The 19,931-nt window shown below is 44.9% G+C and overlaps 1 protein-coding gene across 2 annotated transcripts in view; it reads right to left on the minus strand.

Moving 5' to 3' along the window:
- Positions 1-9,455: 9,455 nt before the first annotated feature.
- The window catches only part of VASH2 (vasohibin 2), a 65,536-nt gene continuing 55,060 nt past the window's right edge, over positions 9,456-19,931 (minus strand). For both annotated transcript variants that reach the window (XM_029593225.1, XM_029593223.1), the window contains one exon: positions 9,456-12,547. In XM_029593225.1, coding sequence (XP_029449085.1) covers positions 12,475-12,547 — 73 coding nt within the window. In that variant the 3' untranslated portion in view covers positions 9,456-12,474. The remainder of the gene's footprint in view (positions 12,548-19,931) is intronic.

Genomic DNA, 19,931 nt, shown 5'->3' on the forward strand with positions numbered 1-19,931 from the left:
TGACTTATTATTTCATTAACTAGCTTTCATTACATTGACATTACCCATTCCTTCTTTCTGTAGCAAGCTGCAATTAAAATGTGACAGAAGATGTAACCTGGATTATTAGTGTACCACAAAAAAAAAAAAATTTCTGGATTTTAAGTTAGATTTTGCTGAAAACATTATTTTATCAGATCTGTTTTGTTCAATCTATAAAAATGTTGGAAACAATAACTGTTAGATTGTATTTGATGTTTGCCAATAAAAAAAAAAAAAAGTACATGTATTCTTTACAGAAAATGCTGGAGAATGTGTTGTCGATGCTGAGTTCTGGCCATGGTCCTTTTTCAACTTGTCTATAACTTTCAAAATTGTGCACATTAAGTTCCAGATATGTAGGTGTGCAGGAAAAAGTCATTCCTGCATCCAAGTTCAGACAAGCATGTGTTTTTCATCTGCCACCGAACTTGCGTATGTAAATTGACCAGCAATGGAAAGGATCCATCCACAGCTCTTGCTTGGTCACACATGCCCACAATCTCAATCATTTGTGCTCTTACACCCACAAACAGCCTCCCAATCTCTCTCTCTCTCTCTCATATAAACAGATTTTGAGCTAATGAATACGCTACATTGAGGTGAGGCCCTCATCGGCCAAGACTTTCATACAAGTGAACCCAAGTACCTGATCTGGAAGGATGGATGTTTGGTGGCAGTCACTTCACACCTAGGGACCAGACTTGGCACCTGCTTTCTCCTTGCTTGTGAAGCATCACCTCCTCGGAATTTTCTGGCTAAGAACATGGAGTAGTTTCACCTTAACCTGTCAAAGTTTTGAAGATTTTCCTTTGCCTCCTGCCCCAAGGGGGAAGCTGCTCTCCACACTGAAATGTAGGAGAGCTATTGCCTTCTCTCTCAAACATAGCCCTTAATACGTCCATGAACGTTTTGTTAATTTTGACACCAACAAATCCAGCTGTCCTGTGAGTAAATGCTCAATCTCTGGCTGGCAAGCAGATTGCAACATTTACGGTTGGGTCTTGACAAGCTTGAACCTGCAGGGTTATGCGAAGGCCCACTGTGTTTGGGTAGTGGGAATGTTTGTAGCTAATCTCTGGTTATCCTCCGTTGAAGATATTTGTAAGGTGAACTTTCATCCACTCATTTGCCAACTTCTCATGCAGATTCTGGGTTTGACTTAATGCCAAAACAGGCTGATCACAGAATAATGCTTAAATCCCATGTTCATAACTTCCTTTTTTAGCTCCCTGGTGGTCTTGTCTCTACTTCTGTATATGATCATGAATAGGGAAATGCACCATAGGAAATGAGCCCACTGGATATCTTCTTATATGCTCCAGTGTGTAGCTAGAAGGGGATGGGGGCTAAAGGTGGAGTGACTTAAACTGTCAGAAAAGGTGACAGCCCTTGGACATCTGTGCATCTTGAATCTCAAAGAGAAAAATTAAGACTAGGTAGGAGAAGTGCCTTCCACCCAAGCCCAGCAAATAATGGCTCTGTGCTGTAAAGTGTAAAATCCTACACTTAAAATCAGCTGTCCTATACCTCAGCATAGTGTCATTTCACACACTTATGATCATTCTGAAGTACTGTATTTCCCATTTTGTGTCTATGGGGAAAATGCTTAGTACATATGCCCCTTAATTTGTCCCTCTGTGATATTTCTGTTCCTTTTGTTCAGTTGTCAGGGCAAATATTCAAATATTTCTCTGCCAACTGCCTTCAGCTTTTGCTGAGAAAGGCAAGTGAAAATGAAATTTGTGCAGAAGCGTTTGCTGCCAGGGATGCTCTAGTTGATTTCATCAGTACTTGCTATTTAATATTGGAAGGTGATCTACATTCACCTTGAATGTATGTGGTTTCCTCTTGTTGAGCAGAGCATGGGGCAGAAGCAGCCATCTAACAGATGGAAATTCTACCAAGTTCCCCAGCTACTTAATGGCAATAAACTCAGCCGAGACTACAATATCAAGGAGCTTTAAATGTTCATGAGACAGGTGCCTCTTCCAAGTGTTCATTTGTTGCTGGGAAAAGGAAAGCTTAGAGTTTGCTCTCCAACTGGATTTTGCACCCAAAACCAAAGTGTGCAGCTGGGAAACAGCTGGAGCAACAGCTTGCCAGTTGTAGACGGCCTTATGAACAGTTGCTTTACTGATTCTTTAAGCACAGCTAAACATCAGTCGCTGCAGCTGATCTTGCCCATTGCAGGAGCTATAGACTTTGATACACAGTTTTGCAGTTCATTTATAAAAGCCACATGAAAAGAGGTTTCTGTGTTATGAAGACCATGTAACTCCTTTTCAGACATCCACATTTGTTATCCTTGACAACCAGTCCTGGAAGAGAGTATCTGATACAGTCTTCCCTTCAGATTCATACATTTATCTTTTTCTGCTGTTTGAAATGTGGCAGGACTTCTGCTGTTCTTGTAGGGTATTGGGGGCAGCTCGGAATGAGGCACTGGGGTAACCTGCATGGAGCGGCAGTTCAGCCTAGAACAGCAGTTGTGTAAGAACATAAGAAATTGCCATGCTGGGTCAGACCAAGTGTCCATCAAGCCCAGCATCCTGTTTCCAACAGAGGCCACACCAGGCCACAAGAACCTGCAATTACCCAAACACTAAGAAGATCCCAGGCTACTTATGCAATTAATAGCAGTGGCTATTCCCTAAGTAAACTTGATTAATAGCCGTTAATGGACTTCTCCTCCAAGAACTTATCCAAACCTTTTTTGAACCCAGCTACACTAATTGCACTAACCACATCCTCTGGCAACAAATTCCAGAGCTTTATTGTGCGTTGAGTGAAAAAGAATTTTCTCCAATTAGTCTTAAATATGCTACTTGCTAACTTCATGGAATGCCCCCTAGTCCTTCTATTATTCGAAAGTGAAAATAACCGAGTCACATCTACTCGTTCAAGATCTCTCATGATCTTAAAGACCTCTTTCATATCCCCCCTCAGCCATCTCTTCTCCAAGCTGAACAGCCCTAACCTCTTCAGCCTTTCCTCATAGGGCAGCTATTCCTATCATTATCATTATCCCCTTTATCATTTTGGTTGCCCTTCTCTATACCTTCTCCATCGCAACTATATCTTTTTTGAGATGCGGCAACCAGAATTGTACACAGTATTCAAGGTGCGGACTCAACATGGAGCGATATAGAGGCATTAAGACATTTTCTGTTTTATTAACCATTCCCTTCCTAATAATTCCTAACATTCTGTTTGCTTTTTTGACTGGTGCAGCACACTGAGCCGACGATTTAAAGTATTATCCACCATGATGCCTAGATCTTTTTCCCGGGTGGTAGCTCCTAATATGAAACCTAACATTGTGTAACTACAGCAAGGGTTATTTTTCCCTATATGCAAGACCTTGCATTTGTCCACATTAAATTTCATCTGCTATTTGGATGCCCAATCTTCCAGTCTTGCAAGGTCCTCCTGTAATGTATCATAGTCCGCTTGTGATTTAACTTCTCTGAATAATTTTGTATCATCCGCAAATTTGATAACCTCACTAGTCATACTCCTTTCCAAATAATTTATATATATATTGAAAAGCACCGGTCCAAGTACAGATCCCTGAAGCACTCCACTGTTTACCCTTTTCCACTGAGAAAATTGACCATTTAATCCTAATCTCTGTTTCCTGTCTTTTAACCAGTTTGTAATCCACGAAAGGACCACCTCCTATCCCATGACTTTTTAGTTTTCGTAGAAGCCTCTCATGAGGGACTTTGTCAAACGCCTTCTGAAAATCCAAATACATTACATATACCGGTTCACCTTTATCCACATATTTATTAACCCCTTCAAAAAAATGAAGCAGATTTGTTAGGCAAGACTTCCCTTGGGTAAATCCAGGTTGACTATGTTCCATTAAATCATGTCTTTCTATATGCTCTACAATTTTGATCTTGAGAATAGTTTCCACTATTTTTCCCGGCACTGAAGTCAGGCTCACTGGTCTATAGTTACCCGGATCGCCCCTGGAGCCTTTTTTAAATATTGGGGTTACATTGGCCAGCCTTCAGTCTTCAGGTACAATGATTGATTTTAATGATAGGTTACAAATTTTAACTAATAATAACTAACTTTCTTAATGTGTGGAATACATATGGACTGCGCCTCTAGGATTGTATTTTTAAACAATGTCCAAGCCTGTTGAACACTTTTAACCTTTGCAGCTGCACCTTTCAGTTTTTTTTCTATTTTCCTCATTTTATCAGTTTCCCTTTTGAAAGTTTAGTGTTAGAGCTGCAGATTTACTTATTGTCCCCCTTCCAGTTATTAGTTTAAATTTGATCATGTTATGATCACTGTTGCCAAGTGGCCCCACCGCGTTACCTCTCTCACCAAATCCTGCGTTCCACTAAGAATTAAATCTAAAATTGCTCCCTCTCTTGCTGGTTCCTGAACCAATTGCTCAATGAAGCAATCATTTATTACATCCAGGAACTTTATGTCTCTAGCAAGTCCTGATGTTACATTTACCCAGTCAATATTATGAAATCTCCTATTATTATTGCACTGCCAAATTGGTTTGCTTCCCTGATTTCTCTTAGCATTTCATCATCTGTCTGACCATTTTGTCCCGGTGGACGGTAGTATACTCCTATCAATATACTCTTACCCAACACACATGGGATTTTTACCCCGATAGATTCTACTGAGCATTTAGTCTCTTGTATGATCTTTATCCTATTAGACTCTATACCCTCCTGGACATAAAGTGCCACACCCCCACTAAGTTGATCCTCCCTGTCATTGTGATATAATTTGTACCCTGATATAGCACTGTCCCATTGGTTATCCTCCTTCCACCAAGTCTCTGTGATGCCAATTATGTCAATCTCATCATTTGCTGCTATACACTAACTCTCCCATCTTACTTCTTAGACTTCTGGCATTGGCATACAGACATTTCAAAGTTTGGTCTTTGTTTGTTTTAGCAACCTGCTTTTCAGTTGTTTAGGATAATTCGGAAATCATTAGCTTCGGTGATTTTTTACATATAGGCATATGAACTATGTTTGCTTTTAATGGAACCTCTCTGTTGGGATGCCCTAACTCTCCTGTTTCATTAGTATTCTTCAAGGATACATTTCTCCGAACCATGCACTGCTGAGTGACTGTCGGTTTTCCCCCTTGTTCTAGTTTAAAAGCTGCTCTATCTCCTTTTTGAAAGTTAGTGCCAGCAGCTTGGTTCCCACTCTGGTTAAGGTGGAGCCCATCCTTTCGGAAACATCTCCCCTTTCCCCAAAAGTTTCCCCAGTTCCTTACAAAGCTGAATCCCTCTTCTCTGCACCATCATCTCATCCACGCATTGAAACTCTGGAGCTCTGCCTGCCTCTTGGGACCTGCACGTGGAACAGGAAGTATTTCAGAGAATGCCACCCTGGAGGCTCTGGATTTCAGCTTCCTACCTAAAATCCTAAATTTGGCTTCCAGAACCTCTCTCCCACATTTTCCTATGTCGTTGGTGCCCACATTTACCACGACAACTGGCTCCTCCCCAGCACTGTCTATAATCCTATCTAGGTGACGCGTGAGGTCTGCCACCTTCGCACCAGGCAGGCCACCTTCACACCAGGCACATCCACCAGCCACCCTGCTATGTACATTTCTAATAATCAAATCACCAACTATGATGGCTGGCCTAACCCTTCCCTCCTGGGCAGTAGCCCTGGGAGACTTGTCCTCAGTGCGAGAGAACAATACATCACCTGGAGAGCAGGTCCTTGCTACAGGATCAGTTCCTGATTCACCAGGGTGATATTCTCCTACTGGGAGACCTTTCTGATCCAAGACAGCACTGGGGCTGCCAGACTGGATTTGGGACTTGGCTACTATGTCCCTGAAGGTCTCATCAATGTACCTCTCTGTCTCCCTCAGCTCCTCCAAGTCTGCTACTCTAGCCTCCAGAGATTGGACTCGTTCCCTGAAAGCCAGTAGCTCTTTGCACCGAGTGCATACATACAATCTCTCACCGGTGGGTAAAAAATCATACAAGTGACACTCAATGCAAAAGACTGGAAAGCCCCCCCTCTTGCTGCTGGACTGCTGCCTTCATCTTAGTTTTATTGAGTTCCTAGTTAAGTTTAGGATACTAAGGGAACTGGAATGAGAGTACTCTGCACTGTGCTTTCAAGAAAGGTACGGGGCGTAACCTGCCTGGCGTAGTGGCTAGAACCCTAAAGAGCAGTGGTGTTACCCTAATTTCTTGGAGCCATGAGGCAGTAAGTCATCACTCTTAACTGATTTTGAGCAGGCTTGGGACAGATATGGGAAGCAGGCTGAGAGAAGAAGATACGGGCAAGGGGCAAGTTGGTGTTAGGTTGCATTTGGGAATTTTTTTTGCCATTTACCAACAGTGGAAGAATCTCAACTGGGCAGCTTGGATGGGCCATATGGTCATTATCTGCTGACATTTACTTTCTTTGTACTAGAGTGTGTGTCAGAGTGAAAATAATTGTTTTTATATTTTTAAAAAAATGTATACCGTACAAATCAGTCGAAGTCACTAGGACGCTTTCCAATAACAATACATAATGGGGTAGATTTTTTTAAAAAGCGCGTTCGCGTACTTTTGTTTGCGCACCAGGCGCAAACAAAAGTACGCTGGATTTTATAAGATAAGCGCGTATCTTCTAAAATCCTGGATCGGCGCGTGCGCAAGGCTGCCGATTTTGGGCAGCCGGCGCACGCCGAGCCACGCAGCCTGTCACCGTTCCCTCCGAGCCCGCTCCGATTTCGGAGCAGGCTCGGAGGGAACTTTCTTTCGCCCTCCCCTCACCTTCCCCTACCTAACCCACCCCCCCAGCCCTATCTAACCCCCCCCCTACCTTTATCCATGGATTTACGCCTCCCAGAGGGAGACGTAAATCCACGCGCACCAGCGGGCTCCTGGCGCGCCGAGACTCGACCCGCAAAATGGCGGCGCAAAATGGCGCCGGCCCTAGACAACACGATTCGACTGCAGGTCGTTCCGGACCCCCGCTGGACTTTTGGCAAGTCTTATGGGGGTCAGGAGGCCCCCCCAAGCTGGCCAAAAGTCCCTGGGGGTCCAGCGGGGGTCCGGGAGCGATCTCCTGCCGCGAATCGATTTTCCGTACGGAAAAACGATTCGCATGCAGGAAGTTGTTCCCGGACCCCCGCTGGACTTTTGGCAAGTCTTGTGGGGGTCAGGAGGCCCCCCCAAGCTGGCCAAAAGTTCCTGGGGGTCCGGGAGCGATCTCCTACGCTCCTGCCCTCGGGGACAAAAAACAAAATGGCGCCGGTGCTACCTTTGACCTGTCATATGACAAGGCAAAGGTAGCGCCGGCGCCATTTCTACAAGCACCGGAGGTCTGAGAGTAAAAGATCACACCGGGACCCTTCCTCTGGACCCCAGGTAATTTAAGGCATTTTGGGGGGGTTTGGGAGGGTGGGGGATTTATTTTAAAGGGTCGGGGTGGGTTTTAGGGATGTTTAAGTGTGCCGGTTTTCGATTTACACGATTTTCACGATTTTCACAATATTTAAAAAACCTAAACGGCGACGATCTGATTCCCTCCCCCTCCCAGCCAAAATTGATCGTTAAGACGATCGATCACACGATTCACATCTCTACTGCCAGGCATCAAACTCACACAGCAGCCTGGTAGGCAACTCTGGTCCTGAAGTGCCACAAACAGGTTTGTTTTTCAGGCTATTCGCCTGCACTGCCTCCACTATCTGCATATATGTCTCTTGTATAATCATTGTAGATATCCTGAAAATGAGATTATTATTCTTATTTAGACCTGTTTGTGTTACCTCCCCCTCCACTAGGGTGAGGCAAACCACAGTCTGAATAAAGTTTTAATAAACTTTTCTGTAAGTGTTTCTGGCTTCTTGACTAATACTGAGTCCAACTTTTCTGCCCCTGAGGCAGATATTCAGAATCAGGTCCCACCCGCTCGTCCTACCAGCTGCGTCTGCAGCACAGCACTGACTATTAAGGAAGCACCGGTCTCTCCCTGGAGGCAGTCACTTCAGCAAAGCCTCCTATTTTCTCTTATCCTCCCATTCCCCGCCCTACAGTATCCCTTTACTCTTTTCTCCCCTCCCCCTTTAACTCCTGCCCAGCTGCATCCTCCTCTCCTCCAATCCCTGGCCAACAGCCTCCCTCTCTCTCTTTTCACACACAGAGTTTTTCTCCCTGCCCTGTATCCCGCCTCTGTCCACCCACATTCTCCTCTCTCCCCGACCCCATGCCCATCAGCATCCCACCCTCCGACTGCTCCCTGACTTACTTTAGCAGAAGCTGTTCTCAAAATGTTTTCCTGCTTTAAGTGGCTGCACGTGCAAAATGCTTTCGGGCCCATTCAGTGAAGTCCGCAGGAGAGCCAGCGCTCCGAGGCGAGCACCCGCTCTCCCCACGCGCGCCCAGGCACCTCTCCTGGGCGCGAGATTCTTTATTTAAATTAGGGCCCGCGCTAATAAGGAGGCGCTAGGGACACTAGCGCGTTCCTAGTGCCTCCTTATTGGCGGAAGCGGCGACTGTCAGCGGGTCTGACAGTCGCCGCTTAATTTTACCGGCATCGGTATCGGTTGTCGAACCCGCTGACAGCGGCAAAGTTGAGCATCTGTTTTCCAACCTGCGGGCAGATTTTTTATTTTTTTTTAATTTTTGGGGCCTCCGACTTAATATCGCTATGATATTAAGTCTGAGGGTGTACAGAAAAGTATTTTTTTCTGTTTTTCTGTACATTTGCTTTTCTGTACATCTGCTTTTCTGTACATTTGCCTGGCGCGGCCAAATGGGGGCTAAACGTTCTGTCTTGGCTAGTTTGTAAGCTAGCAGTCTCGTGCTGGGAAATTAAGACAATACGTCCGGCCACGGAGGTAAGTAAAACATGCTAATCACTCGTTCTTGACCTGCAATTCTGGCTAGTTTCCAGTCTCTTATCCTAGAACAAATATTAAATAGGAGAGTGGTACAGCAGCATTTAAAAAGACTCAAAACATTTTTATTAAAGTCTCATGCTCCATAAAAACACACAATGGGTGAGTGGCAGAAACAAAGACATGAATATGTATTCTTCACATTACCATCTTACAAAGTTTGTGCACAGCTATAAAAATAGTCACAGTTTTTAAGAATAAAAAAATGTAAGAACAGTCCGGGAAAATTAACAAGATTGATTGTACTTTTATCACAAAAGGCTGTACAAAAATGGTGTGTATCACAGTTCTATACCTTATATTAACTAAGGTGTCAGTCACAGAGCTCAGTTTACATTTGGAAGAGATGCGACATGGTCATGAAACCAGAGTGAGGAAGTCGAGTCTTGTGCTCTTTCCGTTCATTATTTACAGAAGTACAAATAAAGTCACTGAGCCTCTGTGCGGGAGCCACTGAAGGACGGCTCCCGGCCTCCACAGGGCAGGCCCGGGCTCCGGGACAACCTTGCTGCTTGCACTGGGGTCTTGGCTCAGCCACCAAGTTGCGACAGCTTTGGGGAGAATCAGCTTTTTTTTTTTTGTGGAAAAGAAAAAGAGGGTAGAGGTGGTGTGAGCCAGGGGAGAGGGGGAACCACAAATAAATGGGGCAGGTTTGCATGCAGTTCTTAGACCAAGCGTTTGGGGGATAGACCTCGTGAATACTCATCGTGAACATCCTGTGAACCAGGTCCCGCTGCCGGCTCTCAGGGACCAGAACCGAGAACTCTTGGAATGGACCCTCTGTAACAGTGAACAGAAGATACTCCCCAATCCTGCAGATAAATACCCCTGCCCAGCTTTCATACCCCAGGGTGATTTAGGCCTAGGGAACACTAGCATGAAGACAGGAAATAGGTGATGGAAAGTCTTATGATTCTGAGTGTAAAAAAAATGACCTGAAATTAAGTCAGCCTGTGTTTTACAGGCTAACCTATTGCTTGCATTTTCAATCTTTGGGGGAAGGGAGGATAAAATGAAATATTTGCAAAAAAAAAATAAAATAATAATAACACTGTTCCAATCGTTCTTGGTTCAGAAACTTGCAGAACAAGTATGGTATGGTGATACAGACAGGCTCCACAGGCTGTCATTACTCCCCACCCAAGCCATTTAAAACAGGAGCCAGCCAGAACCTAGAATAGATGCAGTGAAAGAGAATGGCTGGGCAATAAAACACCTGACCAAAGAACTGTGAGTCTGCATAGCCCACAGATTCAAGTAAGAGGCTGTGAAGCAGGAGGCCCGCTTATGCCACTGGGACATGCAGTCACCCTGGCTAAGTCACTCTCCCATGGCTTCAGGACCTGGAGACTCTTCAGGGAAAAAATGTGTTGTGTCTACTCTATTGTACGGCACCCAGCACAGGCCAAACTAAAATTTAAATTTTCAGAAACCAAAAAGAGACACAAGTGAAGAAGGCCAATAGCTGCCATTAAACAAAACATGGAAAGGCCAAAATTGACATACCACTCACCCATTCATCTCCCGCATTAAAAAAAAAAAAGTGTCAATTTCTATCAAATAATTCTTGGAGTTATTCATATGGAACCCATCCATTCCGGCCTCTAGACAAAGGAAGAAATTTCATGGGGCAACCAACCGTATATAATGGTGAGGGAATTAGTGTTCTGAGGAGATCCCTTCCATGGCCGTGTGTGGGGCAGGGGAAGGGAGCGGGGTCATTCTCTGCAATTTTGGTTTCTAGCTCCAGCCCATAGCAGTTACCTCCTTTGGCTGAATGGGCAAAAGGCAGCTCCCTGCAGAGCACTCTATGGGGAAGCAGCAGACCATGAAGGAGCAGGAATCCTGTTGTATCACCTCTCCAGGAGGGACTTTGCGTGACAAGGCTGGGCCCTGGCTCACTAGGCCAGCTCAACTCCCCCCCCCCCCCCCCTTTCTCTTTAACATGGCACAGAATCAGGGGGCGTTTCCCCCCTAACAGTTTATTATAAGCAACAAAAACAGGAGAAAGATCAGTGGAAGAGAGTCATTTTTCCCCCATTGATTATCTGCTGTTTTGGTTGCTTAAAATAAACACTGAAGGATAATAAAATAAAAAAACAAGGTCTTTCCACATCATACATTCCAACCCCTTCTTAGCTAACTCGTAGCACTAGAATAAACCACATTGTAGCACAATTCTAGAGGCCTTCCTATTAAGAATACAACAGGGAAATCTTACTTTAATACAAATGGGGAAGCCGCACTGAACACTTAATACCCAGTTCTCAGCCCCTGTGCTAATTTTGTGATGCATGAACCTTAAATCCACTAAATATTTCACAAACCCACGCTGCAGGCTCCCAATTTGATCCAAGGTGAGGGCATGAGACCCAGACTTGTATCCTTTGTGCTTTACAAGTCCTCTTCCACTAAAAAAGAAAGACACAGTAGGCTGCACGATACTGGGCAGCTCCGAGGGGTTCTGACATTTTTCTCCAGCTCCTGCAGCCATCTGCTAGGGGCAGTATGTTGTTGTTGTAAGATCACAGCATTTTAGCGTAACAGTCGTCCCCATACCATAAAAAGTTTACACAACATTCCTCATTTCCAGTATCTGCATCTTAATTCTAGACGATAAAGTCTTCACCTTAAAGCTATTTAAAACAAAAAAAATGACATAAAAAGAGTAAAAACAGAACAGGAAAGTGAACTGAAACTGGCTGCTCCCAACCCACTTATTCCAAAAAACGTAGACCGTGGCACGGCAAGAATAGCATCTCACGATGCAAGCTCTGTTCACACAAGAACGATGCTGGGGTGCGCACCCAAGTGTATTCTACAAAATAGTCAAACGCCCATGGGAAGAGCATGTAAAAATGCTGAAGGTTACCAAAATGCTCAATTTGTCGACCGAAACAAAAAGTTGGAAGCCACCTAAATTGCATCCAGCAAGCCTTCTGGCCCATCCAGAAGAAGCATTTCCATAATACTTCACCTTCCATTGTTTCTGAGGCCTGCATGGGATGGCAGCCCTGGGCAGGGTGGCTTGATGCGGTCGCCCCGTCAAGCCTTACGAAAAATGCTGGACACCGAAGATTGGTACAAAATTTAACACTGTTGAAAGTTGCATATCTAGTGTAAGAATACCGAGGTAACAGGAACAGTTCTCAAACTCACACCTAATCTGGGTCCGGCTTGTTTATTGCTCAGTAACACGTCACCTAGAGCCGCGGCCCCACAGCAGTACCGCACCGCGTGGAAGGCGGCGCCCAATCGATCAGGGTATGGCACAAGGCTTACAGTCCACGTAAACACCGGACCGGCCCCACTGGAATACTTTCTTGCAGATTGGATTCCTCTCATAAAGCTGACAGCTCAAGCATTTATTTAAAAAGTCAAACTCCGTCGTCATTAAAACCACAAAGACAGGCAAAATGTTCTTGAAGCGATGCAGGTCCTCAATGTTTTTGTTTTTTTTTTTTTTGAAATGCAGGATATAAAAGTGTGAAGAGAAGCACCATAGGAATACTGTCCTGCTCTGGAACAGATGGTTTCTTAGATCCGGATCTGATAGCCCACTTCGTTCAAGGTGCTCAGTTCAGCTGGTTTCTTGTCCAGCGCTGCAGGCCTAAACATTAAGAGGGAGAGAGAGGAAAGACCAGGGTCAGTGCTTCAAACACAAGGTCGCTGGAGCTCACTAGGGTACATGGCAGTGGCAGGATGTACACTTATGCGCCTCAGAGGTGCTCGGATGGATAGCGCCAGTGGCCACGCTATTTCAAGCACACGAGGCAAAAGGACACAGCTTGCACTTGCTTTCCTATTTTGAAACTAATCTGTATTCAGAATGATTTTAGTACCATTTTGTAGAAATGCAGTGTCTCTCCTGCACTTAAGGTCAAGATCACCAGTTCTCTGACATCACTGCTCAGGGGCTGGGGAGGGAGGGAGTAAATAGCAGAAATGCACTAAATGACATAATAGGAATGCAGAAAGGCTTCTAGTCATTATGATGCGAGGACATTATTAATAACATAAGAAATTGCCATGCTGGGTCAGACCAAGGGTCCATCAAGCCCAACATCCTGTTTCCAACAGAGGCCAAACCAGGCCACAAGGACCTGGCAATTACCCAAACACTAAGAAGATCCCATGCTAATGATGCCAGTAATAGCAGTGGCTATTCCCTAAGTAAACTTGATTAATAACCATTAATGGGCTTCTCCTCCAAGAACTTATCCAAACCTTTTTTAAACAGAGCTACACTAACTGCTCTAACCACATCCTCTGGCAACAAATTCCAAGCTTAATTGTGCATTCTGTATGCTAGTTAGAGATGACCTTTTATTTTATTTATATTTAGTTCTTGCCTTTCCATTGGTAGCTCTAGGCAAGTTACCATAAATATTACCTGGCTCCTGAGGTCTTACAATCTTAGGCCTAGATTCATCAAATTGCTATAAATATCACAGGAATATCATGCATTGACATCCACAATAAAAAAAAAAAAAGGGGGGGGGGGCATGTGTCAAATTTGCATACATACTGCATCACGGAGGAAAGAAACGCAACCCGCAATGTGTTGCGCCGCAGGATGCAGTATTGTGCTGTGTGACGCATTAGCAAGTTGCATGCCCAAACCGGGAGATACACCTACAAATCGGGCCAATACATGCAGAATTATTTTTTTTTTTTTTAATTCTAGCCGAGTAGGTGTGTATCTCCCTTTGTGTGCACGTGAAAACAAGCGAAAAAAGGGCGGGGCATTGGCATGGGGGGAGGGGAGACTAACAGATGTGTGCATATATACTTAAGCACACAGGTGCGTGCTGGGGACTACCTCGCTACTGCTATGGATGGTGTTCAAGTCCAATAAGAAATAGCTACTCAGCAGGCTATAATGGGTTGGGGCTAACAGGGGGAAAGGGGAATTAGGAAATCCGATCCCTTGCCTGTGCAAACTGGGGATGGCGGTGGCACCCTTCTCTTTTAAAATCCCCCCACTTACGTGGTGAAAGCAGAATTAGTACCCACATGTGCGCGACCATTACAAATAGCTGGTAAGGGGCGCACAGGAGGGCATTTTGCAACCTATGCGCACACTTTGTACAATGTGCATATGTGGGACACTGCCGGTTGTGCGCACCAACACGCGCACGTGCTCACACACGCACGTGCTCACACACGCACACTCCCACAAGAGCGGAACTTCCTGCCTTCACCAGCGCACCAGCCCACTTTTAGCACCAAGGTCATCGCCCGCTTGGCGTCCGTGCTGGTAGCCAATGAGGATCGTCTCTTTCCGTGCGCTGGTGTGAGGCGCAATCTATGCCAAAGCATGCATGCAGCCCTTGATAAAGAACGATGAGCGTTCGAAATATGGTCCCATGTCGGGCGTGTTGACAATCCATGGCTTCAGCGATGTTGACAAGTTAAGTTTTTGGAATTATATATATTGCATGATTTTCACATTGCAAATGAAAAATATAAAAAAAAAAATCGGACTTTGACCGATTATTAAAGATAAGGCTCATCATCCAGCAACCCTGCTTATAAGATGAAGCCTATTATGACTGGTCAATAATACCTTAAGCGTCTTCACTATTATTGTACAGTACTACTGGCACTCTGTTTGGTTATACTAGTTATCTGCCATTGTACTTCAATTTGTTACAATCGGGATTCACGTGAGTTACTGTTGATAGATTCTATTGGGAAACATTTCAGCGGTTCCTTGGAAACGTTTGTTTTGAAGAGTTGGTTTGTTACCTAAGACACATATGTATTGTTCTTTGTGCAAAAAATGTTTTTGAGATTGATATGAATAACTTAGTGGAAGTTTTTTTTGTTGTAGAAATTATCGTTACATTTTGTTTGAGCCCGAGGAAGGAAACCACTTCAAAAACACGAGTCATGTCGGGCACTGTTTCATCACACGTTATTTAAAGATAAGTGTCCATGGTTTATGTTTGGAATATTTATACTTACATGACAAAAATTGAATACAAATATATAAAAATAGACTTTGAGAACTAGGATTATAAAATTGAATGGCACATTTTGATCACTTCTGGTGGTTTTAAAAGATTTAATCACAATTAAGTGAGTCTAACATTTACCTATTCTATGTATGAGGTCTCTTTTTGACTGCAGTTATAAGTTTCATTGTGAATATTAGGGGTGTGCATTCGTTCCCTACGAATTGGTAATCCGCAACGTATAGGGCCATGTAAGGAGATGTATATAGGGCCATATTCGTTGTATTCGTGGGGAAGTGAAACGTATCGTGATTCCCCACGAATACAACGAATCTTCGCCGAATTATCCGGCCATTTAAAGGAGCCAATTTAAACAAACACCCCACCCTCCTGATCCCCCCAAGACTTACCAAAACTCCCTGGTGGCCCAACAGGGGGTCCGGGAGCCATCTCCTGCACACACACCCTCGGCTGCCGATATTCAAAATGGCGCCGATAGCCTTTGACCTACTATGTCACAGGGGCTACTGGTGCCATTGGTCAGCCCCTGTCACATATTAGGAGCAATGGATGGCCGGTGCCATCTTGTGCTCCTACCATGTGATTGAATTGGCACCATTTGCCCTTATTATGTCACAGGGGCCGATGTTCGGTCCCTGTGACATAGTGAGGGAAAAGGCTATCGCGCCATTTTGAATACTGGCAGCCGACGGCCCGAGTGCAGGAGGTCGCTCCCGGACCCCCTGCACTCAGGATGTCGGCTGCCAGTAATCAAAATGGTGCCGATAGCCTTTGACCTACTATGTCACAGGGGCTACCGGTGCCATTGGTCAGCCCCTGTCACATGGCAGAAGCACAAGATGGTGCCAGCCATCCATTGCTCTTACCATGTGACAGGGGCTGACCAATGGCACCGGTAGCCCCTGTGACATAGTAGGTCAAAGGCTATCGGCGCCATTTTGAATAATGGCAGGAGATGGTTCCCGGACTCCCCAACCAGGGAGTTTTGGTAAGTCTTGGGGGGGGGGGGTCCAGGAGGGTGGGGGGGTTGTAGTTAATTTAATTTTAGCCGGGAAACGAATAAGAATTAACGTATAAAAGTATCGGGGGCCCCCCCTTGCCGAATGCAACGTATCTGCCCCCCGACGAATACGAATCCCGAATGCAACGTATGGCGTTCCTCTGCACATCCCTAGTGAATATGGCTCAGATTCACTCAATTCATTGTTGCATAGCTGACTTCAATACATGACTCAAAACCTGGTGCAAAGGTGGCAGTTTTAGATTTAGTGGAGGTTAGGCCTATGTATGAACAATAAAAGACTTTACCCTGTAACGATGGCCTTCATCATTCTGTGAATGGACGAAGTGAGAAATTCAGAACATACATCAAAAAGCATTGATACTAGAAGAGGGGAAGGGCGGTGGATGAATGCCAATGGACTCAGATTCTCCCTCCAACCAACAAAGAGAAACTGAGTGAGGAGCTCTTTAGTCTACTCTTGAACAGCAAGGTAAAAGGGGACAGGTAGGAGACCAAACGGAGTATAATCAACTTGAGGAAAAATAGTCAGAAAGTTATGAGCACAAATGTTCAGGTCTAGGCAATACAATTCTAGATCTGCAAGCCCTAATGGTAGAGGTTGACCTGAATACTGTTGCTGTCACAGAGACTTGGTTCAACAAGTCCCATGATTGGGCTACAGTTTGTTTAGGAAGGACAGGGCTGACAAAAAGATGGAAGCAGCTCTATGTTTAAAAAAAAAAAATCAGAGCGACAGAAATTCAAGGAGATCATGGAAAGGAGGAGGTACTGTGGATCATACTGGAAGGAGGTGACGGCCTCAGACTCAGGTGGGGGAACTGAACAGAAATCTGGCTAAAGACATTGAAAAGGTGAGAAAGAAGGTTGTGTTTAGATACATGCGAGGGCCTGGTCCAGTCACTCCTTTTGTATCTGCTTTGATGGCCCTGTTCTGTTTATTATAGCAGACTGAAAGACTAAAAACACAAGGGTCAGGAGCTTTGTAAACCAATTATTTTGCCAACATAATAAGACATCTTTATAGATATGAATGTGTAAACAAGGTACAAGGAGGGGTTTTGTTACAGGTAATAGGGGCACTCATGTTTGCTGTTGAGCTCCCAAAATACTTGGGAGAGACTTAGACTATCAGGATTCAAGCCAATGTGGCAACAATATGATACTAGTGTGCAGCGATGTGCTGCCAAGTTTTTATCAAGGGACTTCTGATAATCCTGCTCTACAAATAAATTTAACGATTGGCTCCCAGGAGCAACGTCTAGCACACTGCAGCTGGTGCTAGAGGAAGAGAGCAGAGAGAGAGAGAACCAGGAATCACAGGAAGGATAAAGTGTGAGCGTGACTGAATTAAGGGAAAAGTATAGCATTATTTAAATGGAGTTACCAGGTGACTCCAAGCTTGCATAAAGCAGATTAAACCATTTCTCCCACCTTGTTTTTAATTCCCTAAGCAAAGCGGAATGCGTCATCCCTCCACACAATAGAAATAAAGAAGTTCACATGCGGGAAGGTGGCCTGCCAGCACTGGAAACTGAAGTGCTCTATTAATCTGCAGAATATGAAGCAAAGGGTCCTCCTGGCCCCCTCTCCCAAATCAAGAGAGGATAATTCAGTCTGCACGACTGGGCAATCTCCAGCCTGGGATGAGGCTGTCAACCCGGGTGTCCATTAGTGACAATTTGCGATGGCAGTTTTAGTGATGAACACCTGTCTCCTAGGAACTGCCCCGAGACCACCAAATCCCTTCCAGATGGTGTCGATGCTCATCCAGTTGTAATCCGAGCCAGCTTTGAACAGTCTAGGATTGAAGAGCTATCCAGGGACCCAGCCATTCCCTCCAGAAAATAACTTCAGGCTTATATCCGAAGAATTATATAGAGCTGCATTTTTGCTTACATACACAAGGGAACATTTTAAGCCAAAGGAATGTGTCTTTAAAAAAGAACAAAAAAAAAAAAAAAAGAAGAAAAGTAGTAGTAGAGAGACTGCAATAAGATCCTTAACATGCTTCAATTATAAAAGGACTACCGTATTTTTCGCTCCATAAGACGCACTTTTTTTCCCCAAAAAATGGGGGGGAAATGTGGGTGCGTCTTATGGAGCGAAGGTAGTGTCTCTCCCTCTCGTGCGCCGTTCCCCGCCCCCTCCCAATCAGCATGGTGACGCGGGTGTGTCACATTCTGCCGGCGGAACTTGAGCTCCCTGCCGGTCTGCTGTTCCCGGGGTGCATCTCGCTGCGAAGGCCGGCGCCGCGCAGGTCAGGCATCAGCTGTTTGAACTGCGTGGGCTATGGAGGCCCCTCCAGTTCGGATGGCTGGCATTTGACCTGTGCCGCGCCAGCCTTCGCAGTGGGATGCACCCTGGGAACAGCAGACCGGCAGGGAGCTGTTTGAACTGGAAGGGCCTCTGTAGCCCACGCGGTTCAAACAGATGATGACTGACCTGCGCCATGCCGATCTTGCAGTGAGCTGCACCCCGGGACCGGCGGGGAGCTCGGGCTCTGCCGGAGGACCTCTCTTGCAGTCCAGAGTAAGAACTTCACTCCTTGTGGTTTGGATGTATTGGAGGGTCATAGGGGTGGTATACTGCCTGGGATGGAGGACACATGACACAGACCAGCAAATAGAATTACTGCCTGTGCTGATTAAGTGGCTACCTGTTGAAATATTAGGAGCAATTGCTCTCCTAATCAATGTAATATAGCCCTGACTATTTATTATTGAACTTTGGAGCAGTCATGAAAGTTTAAAATAACTGGTGTGAGAGAGCTGTGTGAATGAGGGAGAGAGTCTGAGTGTGTGATTGTCTGTGGGTATGTGTATATGTGAGGGAGAGCCAATGAGTTGAGTGGGGGAGAGTGCTAGTGAGTGTGAAAGAGCCTTGTATGATTGTGAGGGAGAGAAAAGCAGCAAGTACCTGTGTGGATGTTCTCTGCCTTACTATAAAAAAACAAAACCAAAAAAATATCCCATGGACTGCCACCAGCGGGGAGCTCCGTACAGAGCCCATCAAGGGGACAGAATTATTTTTCTTAATTTTCCTCCTCCAAATCCTAGGTGCGTCCTATGGGCAGGTGCGTCTTATAGTGCGAAAAATACGGTAATTTGGTAATTCAGTTAAAACACTAGTGACAAAGACCATGTAATGTTAAATGACTTTTTTTTATAAAGCATGTTTTACAAAAATGAAGCAGTGAATTTCCAAAAGCATCTATACCATTTTACATGCATATATAGGCCTTTTGAAAAGCATCCTTGGGGTTGTATGCAAAGATACAAACGTAAGCAATTTAATGCAATCTTTTTTACATACTTGAAAGAGGTATTTCCGGGGATGGAAGTGGGGCAGGGCAACCGGACGCACTTTCTAAAATCGAAAAAGTACGTGCGAGCATTTACACCATGTGCACGTAAGCCTCGCAAGGGTGCGCTTCTTCTTGCTAAATTTCAAAAGCGGATTTGCGCACGTCAAGTCTGCTTTGACAATTATGGCTGGTAACTTCAGCCTAAGTGCTAGGTTATAAATTGGGCTCTAAAACTGCAATTCATGTTCATCCATATCTTACTGAATCTGGCCCTTTTCCAACATAATATCCGCTACCTACAGAGACCGCAATCCGGGAACGCGGCTCATAACCTCCCTGCCACAATCTTCCTCTGCACGACAGACGATTAACCACAATGGATGATGTCAGAAGAAGTCACTTGATGTTCACGAACAGAATATCGGCAGTGTAGGATTTTAGACAATAAATGTTTAGAAATGTGACCCGGGTATTCGAGCAGAGACACATGACAATTTGCCACAAGCGTTCTCTGCAAGGTTGTTAAAGGGATATGCAATCTGTATTTGACTTAGGGGTAGATTTTAAAAGAAGTGTGCATGGCCTATACGTGCACATGTTCACCCGATTTTATAACATGCCAGTTTCATATTTTTATAACATGCGATCCTCCGCCCCCGCCCCCGGACCGCCCCTTTTGTAAAAC

This window comes from Rhinatrema bivittatum, chromosome 3 (assembly GCF_901001135.1).
Source record: "Rhinatrema bivittatum chromosome 3, aRhiBiv1.1, whole genome shotgun sequence".
NCBI lineage: Eukaryota > Metazoa > Chordata > Amphibia > Gymnophiona > Rhinatrematidae > Rhinatrema > Rhinatrema bivittatum.